General features: G+C 57.8%; 1 protein-coding gene across 3 annotated transcripts in view; it reads left to right on the top strand.

The window, feature by feature from the left end:
- Positions 1–16,591, top strand: part of BSN (bassoon presynaptic cytomatrix protein) — a 79,210-nt gene that overhangs the window by 38,186 nt on the left and 24,433 nt on the right. For 2 of the 3 annotated variants that reach the window (XR_006337418.1, XM_043885364.1), the window contains exons 2-3: positions 2,557–2,965; positions 11,724–12,590. Coding sequence is in view for 1 of the 3 variants with exons in the window: in XM_043885364.1 (XP_043741299.1) it covers positions 2,557–2,965; positions 11,724–12,590 (1,276 nt within the window). In the remaining 2 variants the exon portion in view is untranslated. The remainder of the gene's footprint in view (positions 1–2,556; positions 2,966–11,723; positions 12,591–16,591) is intronic. The other variant, XR_006337419.1, reaches the window with a different exon arrangement.

Here is a 16,591-nt window from a genome sequence, read left to right as displayed (position 1 = left end):
CGGGAAGTGGGCCTTGGGAGCAGGAGTCTGGCAAACACAGGGACAGTCGTCGAGAGGCCTTAGTTGTACAAGTTCCCCTCCAGCTGCTCCCACTTTCCCAGCAAGATGGTATACAGGCTGTCAGTGAGGAGAGGGAGGCGGCTGGCGGCCTGGAGATCAAGGAGGAGGTGTGAGGAGTTGTCCAGGAGACCGGAGAGTCAAGGGTTCGCAGGTGTGTATCGCGATCGCCGGGTGTCAGCTGCAGCTACCGGGTGGTGTGCGGATGCACACCAAGCCTGTGTGTTGGGGGCGCTGGCCTTGCCACGCAGGCTCTGCTGGGTGCAGAGGGCGCTGCTTGTTTGTTCACCGTCACCACAGCTGAGTTGAAAGTTAACCTGAATTTGGATCCCTGATTGTCACATACAGTGTCCCCAGAAAGACTACATTGTGACGCAGCATTGAGTTAAAAAGTCACTGTGTCACATACCGTGTAAAACACACACGGTAGAAACTGCTTCCTTTCTCAGAAGAAACCACGGACCTTGCCCAGCCTGGAAACAGGGTTCTGGTCCCTTCGCGTGTTATAAAGGGCTCTCCATAGCTTCTGATGAGCTCTCAGGGGCTGCTCTTTAAATTCCAGCCCCAAGTAATTTAAGTAAGAAATGAAATGATGAATTTAACCAAGTGGGATTATTTCTTTACGATACCTAGAAATTAGTCTACTGAAAGGCCCTGAACTCCTTTGGGCCTAGAGATGGCTGCAGCCACCACCAACCACCACATTGCACTGAGCCTCACTGCTGCTGGCAAAGGTGACTTCCAGAGGGCTAGACTCAGGCTCTGGTCATGTGGAGTGTCCAGTCTGTGAGGCTGAATGGATGGGTGTGTGCTGTGTTGGCTGACGGACAGTTAACAGTGTCCTTTTTCTTTTTCCTGGAAGAGTCTTTATTAGACTGAGGGTGTGTCTCCTCCCTGGCAGTTCCTTGGAAGGGAGGAAGGACCGCAGAGTGTCTTGGGGTGGGTCTCCCAGCGGGCTCTGCGTCTCCCCTCTAAAATGGCTTTTCCTGAGCCAGCCTACCAGTGGGCTCCTGAATCTTTTTGGCAAACAGATGGCGTTCACATAAGGGCTGCAGACTTAGAGTCTCCTCCTGTTAGTCAGACCCTACAAGGACCAGGAGCACTGGGGCTGAAGGGGCCAGGCCAGGATGCCTCACAAGTGGCTGTGGCCGGGCCTCCACAGTGACTTTCAGCCAGGCTGCCCTGTTGCCTGGGTGCCAGCATCCACCCAAATGAATACACACTGAAGCAAGTATAAAATGTCATGGAAGCAGTGTGAAGCCTTGCCTTCGGCTTTTTGTATGTGGCTTTCTTCAAACGGGAAAACTGGGCGGGGGGGTCAAACAAGAAGGAATGTGGGGCGTTGAGTTCAGCGTCATGGTTTGCCTTCTACTCAGCTCTGATGGCTCTGCTGCGGCCAGGCCATGTCGGATGGAGGCGGGGGTCAGGCACATTGAACTCCCCTCGATGGTTCCTCAAGGCCTGGATCCTAGAGCTCCGGCCCTGTCCTATCTTACAGTAGCAGAAAAGTAACAAACACATCACTCATCTTGATGGACTTGGTCTGGCATTAGACCTGCTGGAAGACCACCAGAAGAGAAGGAAGGCTCCATTGTCGCTGCTGGAGGTGGCATTAGCTGGGCCTTCGAGGGCCTCCCCTGCTTACCTCCAGCTGCCCGATATTGGCCTCTGAAGCAGACAAGCCAAAACGTAACAGATCTGCCAGAGCAGCTGATCTAAACTAGCTGCATGTTGCGGAGAAGGCAATGGCACCCCACTCCAATACTCTTGCCTGGAAAATCCCATGGATGGAGGAGCCTGGTGGGCTGCAGTCCATGGGGTCACTGGGAGTCGGACCCTACTGAGCAACTTCACTTTCACTTTTCACTTTCATGCATTGGAGAAGGAAATGGCAACCCACTCCAGTGTTCTTGCCTGGAGAATCCCAGGGACGGGGGAGCCTGGTGGGCTGCTGTCTATGGGGTCACACAGAGTCAGACACGACTGAAGCGACTTAGCAGCAGCAGCAGCAGCTGCATGTGGAAATCACCTAGGGAGGAAAAAAAGTACTAATGCCAGGGTTCTGCCCTCACAGATACTGATGTAACTTGTCTGGTGTGCAGTCTAAGAGTCAGAAATGTTAAAATCAGTCCAGGTGTTACTCATATATAGTTTAGACCCTTGATTCTCAAAGTGTGGTCTGCAGACCGTAGTAAAGGCATCACCTTAGAGATTGTGAAAATGCAGACTATACCGCAGACCTACTGAATCAGACTCTGCATTTCAGAGGATGTAAAAGGGGACATTCCCAAGCCGACCACATGGCCTGGTGCTGATGGCTCAGGTGGGGACACTTGTCAGGGCTCAGCGTGGGGCACGGTTAGCACTGGGCTCGTGGAGGGCTGTGCTAATGGCACCGGCTGGCAGAGGGGGGTGGTGAGGGCACCTGGCTGTCACCTGGGTTGGTGGAGACCTCTGCAGGCGACTTCTCTAACCTTGTCATTTTCAATGTCATTTCAGTGTTCCCCGGAGACTGGACCCCAAGGAGCCCCTGGGTAGCCAGAGAGCAGCTTCCCCAACCCCGAAGCAGCCTTCTGCTACCACTCCCGGCCGCGAGAGCCCCCGGGAGACGAGGGCGCAGGGCCCTGCAGGCCAGGAGGCTGACGGCCCCCGCAGGACGCTGCAGGTAGACGGCAGGACGCAGAGATCAGGGCGGTCCCCCTCTGTGTCACCAGACAGAGGCAGCACCCCCACATCACCCTACTCCGTCCCCCAGATCGCCCCCCTTCCCAGCAGCACGCTGTGTCCCATATGTAAGACCTCGGACCTCACGTCGACCCCCAGCCAGCCAAACTTCAACACCTGCACCCAGTGTCACAACAAGGTCTGCAACCAGTGTGGGTTCAACCCCAACCCTCACCTCACCCAGGTAATCACCTCTGCGCCGGCTTCCCCCCACCCCACCTGCCTTCCCAGGCCTCCCCTGGTTCCCTTTCCCACCCACTCTCTCTTCCTGGTCGTTTCCCTTGGCTTCTAGCCTCTGCGTCTTCCCAGGGCTGCGTTTCTGGCTCCCAGGTGTGGAAGCAGAGAGCAAATCCTGGCCCCAGATCTCCAGAGGGGCTGATTACTGTGCCTTCTGAAAGCTTCGGCTCAGACCTGTGTAGAAGGTGCTGTCCTACCTGCTTCAAGTCCGACCTGGAAAAATGCCCTAGGGAGGCCAAAGAGAGACTTACGAACAGCTTTTCCCATGGGTGCACACTTGGAAAGGGTCATGAACAGCCTCAGGGCCTGAAGAAAGGCAAATCTCCCTGACCCTCCTGACAGTGGGGCCTGGAGAGGGGAGCAGGTGTTAAGGGAGGCAGGAGACTGGGCTTCGGAAGAGCTTCTATGTTCCCATTCCAGCTAGCTGGGGCCTGAGGGGGAGGAGCAGCTCCCCTTCCTGGGGGAGGAGCCAGGATTCACATGGTGACAGTGTCCTACCCTCAGCACGAGGCCACTGGAAGGCCATTTCCATGAGATTGGCACCCTTTCTGCCCTAGGGGACCCAGGGTCCCCGGCCCCACCTTGGCTGTGTCAGGATGCTTTGAATTGCTGCGGAGTGCTCAGCCAAGCCCAGGAGCCTCTCTTAGGTGCCCTGGGAGGCCAGGTGCTCCAGTACACTGGCTGGGCTGGGGCCCATGCCTCTGAAACGAGTGAGTCCCTCTCTCCCCTCTGCGGTAACCCCTGGAAGTCTCCAGTTGTCCCCCCAGAGCTCTGCTCTTGGGCTGGTTGGAGCGTGGTGACTGCACGGCCGTGGCTGCAGCTGGGATTAGCAGCAGCAGGAGCTGTTTGGACCACATGGGTGGGGGAGGGCTGAGTGAGAATCGTTCACAGGTCGGGGTCTATTTGTGACATGAGGTGCTGTGGGTGTGGGACGTGTGGTTTGCGAGAGGTAAGTGTGAGATTCCGAGGAAGGAGCTGCCGGTGTGGGGAGATGACTCAGTGCGTTTGGAGTCGCTCCTGGAGTGTGGGGGCTTCCTGCGGAGGCGTGCACACTCGTGATTATTACATCTGTGATTAGAAACTGCCCATCCCTGCGCTGATCAGTTAGGTAAGTGTTGCTCCATAGTATCTAGAGCACTATGATGAAGGCCAGGGAAACTCACCTGTGTTCCTGCCACCGAGAAGCCAGAAGCACCCAGCCTCACAGGGGCAAGGGGGTTTGGCAGGCAGGGATGAGAGGCCACTGTGGGAATTCCCGCCTCCTTATGCTGGCCCTGCCCCCCTGGGATCCAGCCTCCCGCTCATAGAGCAGCAGGACCTGAATGACACTGGGTGGGGTGGGTGGAGATCAAGCGAGAGCCACACATGGCAGCACCAGTTTCCCGGTGGGCCTCCCAGTCTTTCCCACACTGAGGACCTTTGGTGAGCAGGGAGGGAAGCCAGCCTTGGGCTGCTCCTGGAAAAACAGCAGAGTGGGAGGACCTGGCTACACTCATCTGCCTCGTTGTGCTGGGAGGAGCCGCGGCTCAGGGCCAGGAGGAAAGGGGCCCTCAACTTACCGCAGAGGAAGAGCAGGCCTCTGGGCCAGGTCCTTCAAGGCACGTACAGGCAGGAGCTCCAAGACGGGGCTGCCACTGGCCGCCTCCCCCAGACCTGCTTTCATGGAATGTTAGGGGCTGCGGTTATGGCATCCAGTTTGGGAAATGCTGACCATTCTCCAGATGCTCACCTGATAGGGTCCGAACGTGTCTCACCAGCCCCAGGAGGCCCTCTCAGTGAGGATGCACTGACCAGGAGCCCAGAGGTGTTCACGTGTAAGCATATCCAGTGCCCAGTGACGGGGACAAAACAGGAAGGCTGTTCTCTCCCTGGATGTGGGTTCTTACACAAGCTCCTTAACCTCCCGAACGTCGCATTTCTCTCAGGGAGAAGCAGGGTGTGGGTGCCAGCCTCAGTGGCTTTGCCAACACCCCAAGCCTGCCTCTCTGCTCTTCAGTGACTCAGCATTCAGGCCTGCCACCCCTTTCTCCTCCAGGACAGAGACACCTGTTCTGATAGTGGGCGAAGCAGACAGGTGTGGCCGTGGGCCAGCAAGTGGAGGAGAATGGTGAGGTCAAGGTGGGAATCCCTCCTGGAGAGGGCGAGCCGTGCCCTATCTGTCAGCCCCATCCGGGGCCTCCTTGCCCCTTCGGAGCTGCCCCAGCAGCGCATCCTGGCTTGGAACTCCTCCAGAGGAGTCTGTCCTCACCCTAGGAACAGCACCACGGGAATGAGTGCTGTGTGGAGGCAGGGTTGACTGCACGCCTGTGCTTCTCACTCAGATCAGCAGAATCCTCCTGGAGCACCACCCAAAATGAGGCAGCAGCCTGCACCCAGGGGTGCCCACCCTCTGCCCCTGTGGGTACAGCAGGGTTGCCACCTCCTCCCCAGTCTTCCAGGTCCAGGAGCCCGTGTGCCTTCCACCTTCCTTGCTCTAGTCAGAATCACTCAGAAGCCCCCTCTAAGAGAACTACAGAAACATGATCACGGTCTTTCTTCACCTGTTCCAAGGTCTGGACTTTGTTGAGACCAAGCTACTGTGCCATCACCCCACCCCCAACCCCTGGCAAACCTTGGGCTTAGGCACGTGCCTAGGGTGGGTGGTGTGGAAAAGGGGGGGAGAGATGCAGTGGCCACAAGCCTCTTCCTCTCCTGCCTGCATCCCACTCTTTCCGGCAGCGAGGGCCGGGCCACCAGATGGCCCGGGGGTGGTGCTGTGAGTGCAGCCCGGATCCCTCTGCCGCAGCCTCCAGCCTTGCCCCTTTCCCTCCGCTCCCTCCTGGTCGCCTTACTACTCGCCCAGGCCATGAGGAAAGAGGAGCAGGTGTTAGAAGGATATGGATCAGCGCTGGGCTGAGGAGCAGCTAAGGTGTCTTCCTCTCTTCCTGGGCCCAGCCCTCCCCTTTCCACCTCCAAACAGAGGGGATGTGAAAGGACCTCTAGGTGGCCTTTGTCCCTTCTGGGCAGTTTGTTTGGCAGTAGCCACTTTGACCCAAACAATCTCTGAGTCAGTGGGGAAAGGCCCTGAAGCCTCAGCCAGCCCTGGGCAGCTAGTCCTACCAGCCCCTGCTCCCAGGAGCTAGGCCTCTTGGCCGTCTTGCTTAGATCACTGCGAGGTAGAGGCCAGAGTCACTGGGGGAAGATGGATGAGGCTGCTGTGTGGGAGAGGGGGTTTTTCACTGCTGCAACCATCAGGCATGGCAGACCTGACTTTAGCTATGAGAGGGGGCTGTAAAATTATCTGAGAATGAATATATAGTGCAGAGAAGATAGGCCTGAGGGGGAGGGGGCCATCTGGGGTAGGACGGGGGGAGTTGAGGGCTCTTGGGAGGTGGGGAAGGACCAGCAAGGGATAAATTCTCTCCCTTTCACGGAGCTTCAGTGAAGACTTCCAACCCCAAGCAGCAATTGGGTTCAGCCTCCACTACCCAAATCCTGGCCTCAGATGCTAGGCAGGTTCCGAGGGCCTTTCCCAGGGTCCTGACCCGATGACATTGGCACGGATCTCCTCTGTGGGCCAGGCCTGGCTGAACAGGCTCTGGATCAATGTTCCCTGCCCTGTGGGACTCTGTGGTGCCCACCACTAGGCCTGAGATCAACCAGTTGGCAGGTGAAGCAGGTTAGTGGCAGACTTGGGACAGTTGGATGCTGGATGAGGCAGGTGGCGTATCCAATGCCCTGGGCAGTGTGAGGGCACAGGTCCCCCCGGTCCCTGGCCCACAGTGGGCTACGTGCCCCCAGTCGTGGCCTGGCCTGTGACTCACAGCCCGGAAGAGCATGGCATCATACTGTCCAGCGGGGCCTTCCCAGAAACCTCTGGACTTGGCACCAGCAGGGAGGGCTCGTTTATAACCTGCTTCTGTGATGTTTCAGCTTGTACCAAAATGGAAAAAAGCGTGAATGCAGCATCAGGCATGATGTCAGTGCAGCGATCCGACACACTGCCTGCCTGCTCTCCCTGGGAGGGCTGGGCTCCGAGGCAAGCCGCTGCTCTCCGCAGGAAGGCGGTCCACGTGACGTGTGCCACCCTCCTTCCTCCCTGCTGGTGGCGATGTGGAAGGGGATGCTGCAGGAGCACCCATTACTGCTGGGGGCCCAGAGCTTCCCGGCAGCCCTGGAGGTGACAGCGTGGCAGGCCCCGCCCTGGGCAGCCTTCTTTGGGGCCAAATAACCACATGCAAGGCTGGATTCTCCCCTCCGGGGCTAAGACACAGGGTGGCAGGTGCAGCGCCACCAGCGTCCCTGTGGGAAAGAGAAACCCCTCCCAAAAGGTGTCCCCACTCCCCTCCCTGCCCCGGAGCCCCACGGAGGGAGAGGCCACGCAGACGTGCGATTCCCAGAGCCCCCAGCCTCCGGCTCCTGGAGGGTGGCATCACCTCCGTTGCCCTGCTGGGCACTGAACAGCGCGAGGGGGCAGCTGCGCAGGCTCTCCAGGGGAAGGCGTCACTTCAGAGCCCACGGGGCTTGCTGTGCTCACCCTAAGCCGGCTCCTGCAGCGCAGGCACTGCCTCCGGACCAGAAGCCACTTTCCTGGAGCCTCTGCTTCCCCGCCTCCCGACCAGCACACCACCCTGAGCCTCCCCACCCCCACTGCTGCTCAGGCCCCCACGGGGTGGGGTGCAGGGGCCTCTGCGCCTCTGAGATGGCAGGATGGGCCCCTCGCTGGCGAGAAGGATTAGCCACTGCCTGGTAGAGCTATCTACCTGGTAGCTGGAGCCCTGGGAGGTCCCCTTAGCTCCACCTCTGGGTCTTGGGACAGGAGGTCTGTGACTGGCACATCTCCCAGCCAAGTGCCAAGTTAGGCTTATGGAGATCTCTGATAACAAGGCTCTAAAAGAGGCCTCCTGTCACATTGGTGGAAGGCCTGCCTTCTGATTCTAGTGGGCAGTCAGCTAGGAGGGTGCCCAGGAGCCATAGACATGGTCCAGCCAAGGAAGACTCTCACTGTAGTTGGTCCCAGAGTCTGGGGACCTGCCCCAGGCCTGGTCATGGATCCATAGCCTAGGTGGGCTGGTGATGCACAGCCATCTCCCTGCCCAACCAGTGGGCCACTCCCATGTCTCTAACGTGGGATAAGGACCTTGGAGTAGGGAGGAAGAGGCTGGGGATGACCCCCTCCCAACAGGCTCCCAGGGGTCCATGGGGGAGCCAGAGAGGGGAATCTTATGGATTCAGAGATTTCCCCAGCCAGCATCCTGCCCAGGAGGCCTGTGTGCTGGTCCTCTCAGCCCAGGCCTGGGCCTGGGAGGGGCTGGGGGAGGGCACAGTGCCAGCTCCTCGCTGTCTGGAAGATGCTGGATAGAAATAGCTGCGCCCATCTGGGAGATGACTCACTGAGGGGCGTTTTAGCCGTTTCTTGGCGAGGTTCTATTTTAGGTGAGACGCCTGTGACAGCCTGGGTGCGGGGGGCTAGATAAGGGAAGCTTCTGGTGGTAAGTGCGGAGTTTTAGCACAAGCCCTTGTTGACCCCTTGTTGATCCAGGACCCAAAACAGGGTCTCCCTGAAGTCTCAGAATCAAAGGGTCTCACCTCCCAGATTCCTCTTCTCTGGAAGTCCCACCTCAGGGTGTGCTGCAGAGACGGGACCTTGGGTGTGTGCAGTGTACTCACCTTAGGAACTGGGCCAGGGCCTTGGCACCCCGCTCAGGAGGGTGATCATCTCCTGGGGTCTCTTTGAGGGTTAGCCCAAACAGCTCGCCTCTGGAAGCTCCTACTTTGGATAAAAGTGAACCCTGTCACCCCTGCCACATACGACTTCTTTTTTTTTCCTCCTCACTCAGTCCGGGGGGGTATCACCAACATGGTGGCTCCTGAGGGGGCGGCAACTGGGGCCCCACGGTCTTGGGTGGCGCCCGCGCGGGCAGCGGATCCCAGGCTCAGAGACATACGACTTCTTTAAAGGAGTCTTGGGGCTGAGTCCCAAAGACACGCATTGTCTTCTCTGTGGCTTTCTCTGTCCAAAAGTGTACAGAGCTGCCTTGGGTCTTCAAAGCGCCTAGGTGCATTCACAGTTCCCAGCTTGGGGCGGGGCAGTTCACAGCCCAGTGCTATAGCATCCCTGATCTTATGGTTTCCAGACCTGGGCTTGATCTTTGAGTTTCTCGAGGGCAGCTTCTAGACCTCTGACTTGACTTGCATGAGGCTCAGTGGCCTGCAAAAGGGGTAGACATGTGAAAGGCACTGGGCTCCAGGCTGCAGCTCAGGAGCTGAGCAGGGCTGGCAGGGCCAGTCTCCCCAGCAGCCCCACTTCCTAGCTGGGTGACCGCAAGAGCCAGAGGCTAAATCATATTAGACCTTGGTTTTTCTCTACTGTGAAGACAAAATGAAAGAATGCCTGCAAACATTGCCTGCATGATGCAGGGCGCCATGCACTCACCAAAGTGCATGCTTCTCCCCTGTCTCAGATGCTACTCTTGGTTTCATGGCAAGACAGCCAAGCCCAGGCTCCCAAACCCCAAGTCAGCCACAGTGGTGGCCATACAGCCCTGTGACCTCAAGACAGAGAGCAGGGCTAGAGGTAGCTACTGAGGATGGGCAGAAGGGCTTTCTGCCCCAGGGACCAGACTGGACCTTTCCCTGGCAACTAGGCTACTGTGGTGCTTTCAAAGACTCTCGTTGCAATGATGGATGAGCAGACTTGTCCTCTGCCTTGGCTCAGGTTGAGAAGGAGGAACTCCTTCTACACCATGGGATGCTGAATCTCCAGTCTCATGGCTGTAACTTTGTAAGAGCCATGCCCCTATTAATAGGTTATCAGGCTTCATCCCCCAGCAAGACTCTGTGGAGTAAGCCCAGGCACTGTGCACTGTCCCTGGACCACCTCAGTAAGAGCTTGTGGGCAGGGCAAGGAGACACCCAAAGGAATAAAGTAGCATAAGCTTTGGGAAAGAACAAGTACCATGAAGACAAACTGGGTGGTTAGCTACAGAGTGCTTCGGAGGGATTTTCAATGGTATGGCCAGGAAGGGCCCTGATGGGGAAGTGATCCTGGCTGAGACATGTGCAGATAGCTGGCTCCAGGGCTGAGGAAAGAGTGAGTGAAAGGCCTGGTTATGGAAGAGGGCTCAAAGGATCACTTGGTAGAAGAGGAGGCCAACGTGCCTGAGGTGAGAGGGCAGGAAAGGGGGACAGAGAGAGGCGTAGGCTGGAGTAGATCGGGGGCCTCCCAGATCACAGTAAAGAGTTCCCATGGTAAGTGAGGGGGGAGTCCCCTAGAGGGCTTTGAGCCTGTAAGTGACATGCTCTGATTTATATTTGGATTTTGAGAGGAAGATAATATTGGCTCGTGTAACTGGGAGTCTGAGGGTAGATTTAAGGCAGAGCTGTATCCAGGGAATTAAATGAAGCCATGGGGTCTGCTTGTTTCTCCTGTCTTGGCTCCATTTCTGACTGTCTCTTAACTTCATTCTTAGCGCCTCTCTGCACGCTGGGCAGGAAGGCTCCTGCCCACTCCACCGCTACATCCTTTTGATGAGTGACCCTATCTCCTACTGTTCATTCACCCTGAAACATGGAAGGGCTCTGATTGGCCCTGTTTGCAAGGTCATGTGCCCATCCCTGCAAGCCTGGCTGAAACCAGTGATTGGCCCAACCCAAATGTGAGCCCCTCTCCTTAGGAAGGAGTTAATGACAGAGAGAAATGACACATCCTTCATGTGGACAGACACATGCCTTGTTTAGTCTGGAGGCACAAATTATCCCATTTTCTTTAAAAGAAAATTTGTCTTCCTTAAGAAAGCAAAAGATTTTTTCATTCGGCTTACGTCACTCACGTCGCATCACTTTGCCCTCATTTATTTCGCTCTCAAGATGTTTCATTTATATCTTTTCTCCTCAGCAAGACACTGAGCTCCTCGAGGACAGGGCTCATGGTTTCTTTTTGTTTTCTTTTCCTCCCTTTCCCACCTACTACTCTTCACTTCCTTATTCATCCTGCAAGTTTTTATTGACTGCCTGTTGCATACCAGGCACTTGTTCTAGGGCCATGCGGTCTGTCCTGATATATGCTTTAAAAGATCACTCTGCTGCCCTATGGAAGTGACCTGAAGGGGGCAGCAGGGGAAAGAGAATGAGCAGTTTGCGGCTATTCTTAGGTGGCTCTAGTGGTAAAGAATCCGCCTGCCAATGCAGGAGACACAGGAGACGCGGGCTCGATTCCTGGGTCGGAAAGATCGTTTGGAGAAGGAAATGGCAACCCATTCCAGTATTCTTGCCTGGAGAATCCCATGGATAGAGGAACCTGGCAGGCTACAGTCCATGGGGTCTCAAAGAGTCAGACACGCCTGAAGCGACTTAGCATGCACAACGTGGGGTCATCCAACCAGGAGGATGGGAGCATGGGTTGTTGAGGTGGGATGTGGAGATGCATGATGTACCCAGGTACAGCCAGTGGGTGTGGGGAGGACCCTGGCAGGCAGTGGATTGGCAGTTTGGGGCTGGGGAGTGTGTGACTGCCTCCGTTCATATCCGTGCACCTGGCAGCTCCTAGAGGGCAGGGTGGTGTCATCTGCCCCTCAGCCCGCCTCCTGGCAGCCCAGAAACACCTGCACCGGGCTTGTGCTCCTGCCTGTGCTAGGAGCTGGCCCGGGCTGCTGGGGGCTGCAATGACCTGGACCATGGGCGCCCCAGTCCTAACTGTCCTGGTGACCCTGCTGCTTCCTCCTCAGGTGAAGGAGTGGCTGTGTCTGAACTGCCAGATGCAGAGGGCTCTGGGGATGGACATGACCACGGCGCCTCGCTCCAAGAGCCAGCAGCAGCTACACTCCCCGGGCCTGTCTCCTGCCCACTCCCCAGCCAAACAGCCCCTGGGGAAGCCGGAGCAAGAGAGAGCTCGGGGCCCAGGGGGACCACAGCCTGGCCCCCGCCAGGCCGAGACAGCCAGGGCCACCTCAGTGCCGGGGCCTGCCCCAGCTGCCGCTCCTCCAGAGGTGGGGAGGGTGTCTCCCCAGCCCTCTCTCCCCATCAAGCCTTCCACAGCCGAGCCCAGGCCCCCGGCAGGAGAGGCTCCGGCCAAGAGTGCCACTGCAGTGCCCTCCGGGCCTGGTGCTGCTGAGCCAACCCAGGAGGGCCTCACTGGGAAGCTCTTTGGCCTTGGTGCATCGCTGCTGACCCAGGCGAGCACCCTCATGTCTGCGCAGCCTGAAGCGGACTCCCAGGGCCAGCCTGCTCCCAGCAAGGGGCCGCCCAAGATCGTCTTCAGTGATGCCAGCAAGGAGGCTGGCCCAAGACCCCCAGGCTCAGGGCCTGGGCCCGGGCCCGCAACTGGAGCCAAAACTGAGCCTGGATCAGGGCCCAGAGCCCAGGCGAGAACTGGGGGAACCACCAGCCCAAAGCATGGCAGAACAGAACACCAGGCAGCATCGAAGGCTGTTGCCAAGCCAAAGACCACGCCGAAGGAAAGGGCCACCTGCCCACTGTGCCAAGCCGAGCTCAACGTGGGCAGCAAGGGCCCCGCCAACTATAACACCTGCACCACCTGCAAACTCCAGGTGTGCAACCTGTGTGGCTTCAACCCGACGCCCCACCTGGTGGAGGTAAGAGCTGGACCAAGCAGGTTCCCTTGGGCCTTGGTGAGGGGCCGAGCCTAGGGTGATGGAGGGCATCAGTCAGAAAGGGCAGCAGAAAGCTGAGTCTGGAGCAGTCATGGGGCTGCCCCTATAGCAGCAGCAGGGCTCCGCTCCCTTATCTGGTCCTGGCCCCAGCCTTTCCTTCCACTCCGGGAGTTAACTGGTGCAGTGAATGGAGTCCTGGTGCCCACTGCCTCTGACCAGCTGACTAGTGCCTGAGGCTGGTCCCAAAGGTAACCAGGCTTAGGAGGCTCTGCACTGGCCTCCCCATTCCCAGCTATCATGGGCATGGCCCTGATGGAAGATTCCAATCACCCCTGTGCATGCAAGAAGGGCCTGAGGTCCCACCTTGCCCACCTCTGTGATCCTCACAGGGGTTGAAGGGCAGTTAGGCAGTGGGCTGTGCCCCATGCCCAGGGCCGGGCAGAAGGCTTCCTCACAGCAGGGCAGCCCAGCCAGGCAATGTCCTCCCTTCATCCCCTCTTCTGAGGTCATGGGTGTTAATGTCTACTTGTTAATGCCATAGGCTTTGGTCCACAAATTCTTCTTGGCAGGGTCTGGCTGTCCATGGAGCTATTCGTGGAGATGCTCAGAGATGCTCTTTTTACCCAGAGGGAAGTCTGAGGGAAGTGCTGGGGTTGGGGCCCATCTCTCTGCAGTCCCTCCTCCACTGGAGGGCGCTGGCTCTGTGCAGAGTAGGGTGAAAGCGGGCAGGAGGCTTGGTATTCTCGTGAAGCTTGGAGCCCATCCTAGGAGGCTCTGAAGGTGCCCCATGGAGCTACCCTGGCAGCGCAGGGTGAGCCTGGGCTGGGAGGCTGCCCCGGCTCCTCCCCTCACCCCACTCCGCCCCACCTGGTTCATCCATGTGAACCCCACTTTTGCTGCCTTGCACATAGCTGGGTGTGTCCCCTTCTGAGAGTGCCCTTGGGGTCTATGATTGGCTCATCTGGGCAGGTAGATGTGTCCCTAGCTGTGTCACATCAGGAGATGTCAAGCCCCCTTCGGCACACAGCAGTCATCTGAGTCCTGGGGCCCCTGGGCTGAGCCGTGTGTTAACTGATGGCAGGCAGGAGAGTGTGATGCCATGACTACCGCCGGCCCAGAGACAGCAGAGGCCTGTGTGTGTGGTGGTGGAACGGGCTTGTGGCACCTAGTTCTGACTTGTCTAGGGTCAGGCCTCCGTGGGAGTAACTTTGGCCACGAGAGGCCATGTTTTCCAACATGCAGGGAGGGGCGGCTTGAGCAAAACAGGTGACCTCTTCGTGGATGCCCATGTGACCCTCCGGGCTGTCACTGCCACTGCCCCAAGCCCTAGGTCTGGTGGCTCACTGGAGGGTGGCTGGCCTGGCAGCCCAGAGAGGTGAGGGGACACCAAGGAGCCACCGCAGAGCAGAGGCGCTCCGGTCAGAGCCAGGCACACACGCACGGCTGGGCGGGGGGCCTGAGCCGAGCCCCTCTGGCCTGCTGTGCTGCCCAGCTCAGAGGACCTTGTCCCCGGGAGACCTCCTGGCCCACATTTCCTCATTAAGCAGGCTGTGCAGAGGGGAAGGCAGAACTGTCACTGGCCAGGAGGATAAATGTTCCTGACAGTGCCTTTCAGCGGCCTCTGGGCCGGGCCAGAGGAAGTGCTGATTCTGCCCAAATAGAAGAGTCTCAGTCACATGCTGACTCGGGGTGAGCGGTCTGGATTCTCAGCTCAGCCTCTCGTGAGAGGTTGGCTTGTCATCTTCCTGGACTCTGGAGCTTCTGCCCCTTGGTGGTCATGGCCTCTGCCCCCATCGTCCATGTCCTGCTGTCTCCATGTCCTGCCCCACCGTCTCCTCCTGGGCCAGGGCCACCCTTGCTTCCATGGGATCTGTGGGTTCCATGGGCTTGATGGCAAAGCTGCTGGGCGTTCTGGTCCTGTGCTCCTGACAGCACTCCGGAGGTTGCCCAGCTTCTCTGACTCATTTCTCCTCAGGACTCTGCTGCTTAAAGCTGCTATCCCTAGAGGGCCCAGGGCTGCTCCTGGGGAAGTGTGGATGGGCAGCCATCATGCCACTTCCGTGGTTCCCACCATGAGACCATGCCACCGTCATCCATCAGAGGTGCCAGCTGGCAGCCTGGGACATCCTCAGCTCCCTGTCCCCCTGAGCATCCTCCATGGCCCAAGCCCTGTGGCTCTGCCTTCTCGCTGGCTAGACTCCGGCCTCATCTCTCCATCCCGGTAGCCACGGCCCTGCTCCAGTCCTTTGTCCTCTCTCCCTGCAGACAATGATCAGGGCTGTCTCATGGTTCTGCCTGCTTTCTGTCTTGCCAGAGGCTGATGGGAAGGGACTGTGCTTGGGGTGTTCCCCTCCCCCGCCTCTCCCACCAGCACTGTTGCCTGTCCTCGGTGAGACTCTTAACCAGGCCCTGGGCCATCTCTGGTGTTGTCTCAGTGAATGGCCGCTTGGCTCTTGGAGCAGTTTTGTGTTTCCCCGTGTGTTCTTGGTAAGAGGTTCTTGGTTTCTCAGCAGGTGGCCCAGACACATCCCTCCCTGGTAGGGAGGTGGCAGGAGGAGGTGGAGAAGAGAGCCTTCTCCAGGACCAAGGGTTAGGTCTGCCTTAGCAGTCTCTCGCCATCAAGCTGCCTCTATGCACAACGTGAAACAGAGGGACCCCTGTCAGCATGCGTGCTGGGTACCTGGCGGGGACGGACCAACACCCTCCAGGCCTCTTAGACCTGCTATGGCTCCAGCCACCTGTTTGGGCTGCCAGGGTGGGGACCATCCCCAACATCTCTGAGCCATAAAAACTTTTCCCCCTTTCTCCAGAGGGAGTCCAGAGCACACAATGGAGGAGGCACTGGAAAGCTAGATCCCTTTTCCCTTTGAAATTTCCTCCAAAAACTAACCATAGTGGTAACTCAGTGAGTCATTTCATAATTAAGAGTTGTTGATTCCAAATTTTTTTTACCTATATATCTTTTTGAAGGATAATAGTACCCTCTGGCTTAATTTTTAATTGGCTTTTGGTTCAAAATAGAGTTTGTGAAGAAATTAGTGCAATTGGAATAGTTACAGTAACGCCGCCAGTTTCTGATTTTGTTATAATTGCCAAAATAGCAGCCATGGCCTTGAGAAGTCAAGCCTCCCCCCGGCAGAGGGCCTGGTGCCTGTGATGTGTGGGAGGGGCTGGGGGCTGATCTGCCTCTGGGGATAGATCTCAGGGAGCCTTGTTTTCTCCACGGCGGAATGGGAGCCTCAGCGCTCTCTCTTAGGTTTCTGTGAGAACCAGTGAAATGCCACACCTCAGAATCTTGTGCAAGGTCCAGCACACAGGCAGCCCTTCAGCCAGGAGGTTGGAACCAGAGTGTCCGAAAAGAAAGTCTCTGCAGGGACAAGAAAGTCCCTACCAGCCCTGACTACCTGGGTGTGAATTGAGCCCGTGGCCAGCGCAAGCCCCTCGTTTCATCAGGTTCGGCCCCCGGGAACAAACACACTTGTTGCAGCATGAGCAGAGGGCAGCCCAACCGTGAAGGCACACCTTGGGGCTCTCAGCGGGGATTCCTCTTATTGGAGGCGGAGGCCACAGTCAGGAGAGGAACAGCAGCCCAGTGATGGCTGTGCCTGTGGCCCAGGGTGCCAGGCTTGGGCTTTTATTTTTTTAACCTCTGGGTATCCTTGTCTCAGGAATTCTCATCCGCTGTCCCTGGTCTGGCAGTAGGACTGGGGATGCGTTGGGCTAGGCAGCCAGCCCAGTGTCACTGTAACCAGGTGGACACCTCGGCCAGCAATACATGCAGAGACTATGTTCGGCGGGGTCATTCAGGCACAGTGTGGGGAGGAGGCCCAGCTTCCAGGGCAGCCGCGCTGGGCTCTCTTGGCCCACGAGGCACAGCAGCTAGTGATTCTGGAAGGCAGGAGGTCTCATATGCCTGCCAGGGGGCCCCTACCAACTCTCTGACAATTCATGTCCCCTGCCTCGCCCTGAACTCACCTAGCTCC

This window comes from Cervus elaphus, chromosome 24, assembly GCF_910594005.1.
Source record: "Cervus elaphus chromosome 24, mCerEla1.1, whole genome shotgun sequence".
NCBI lineage: Eukaryota > Metazoa > Chordata > Mammalia > Artiodactyla > Cervidae > Cervus > Cervus elaphus.
This window is presented reverse-complemented; position numbering and strand designations above follow the sequence as displayed.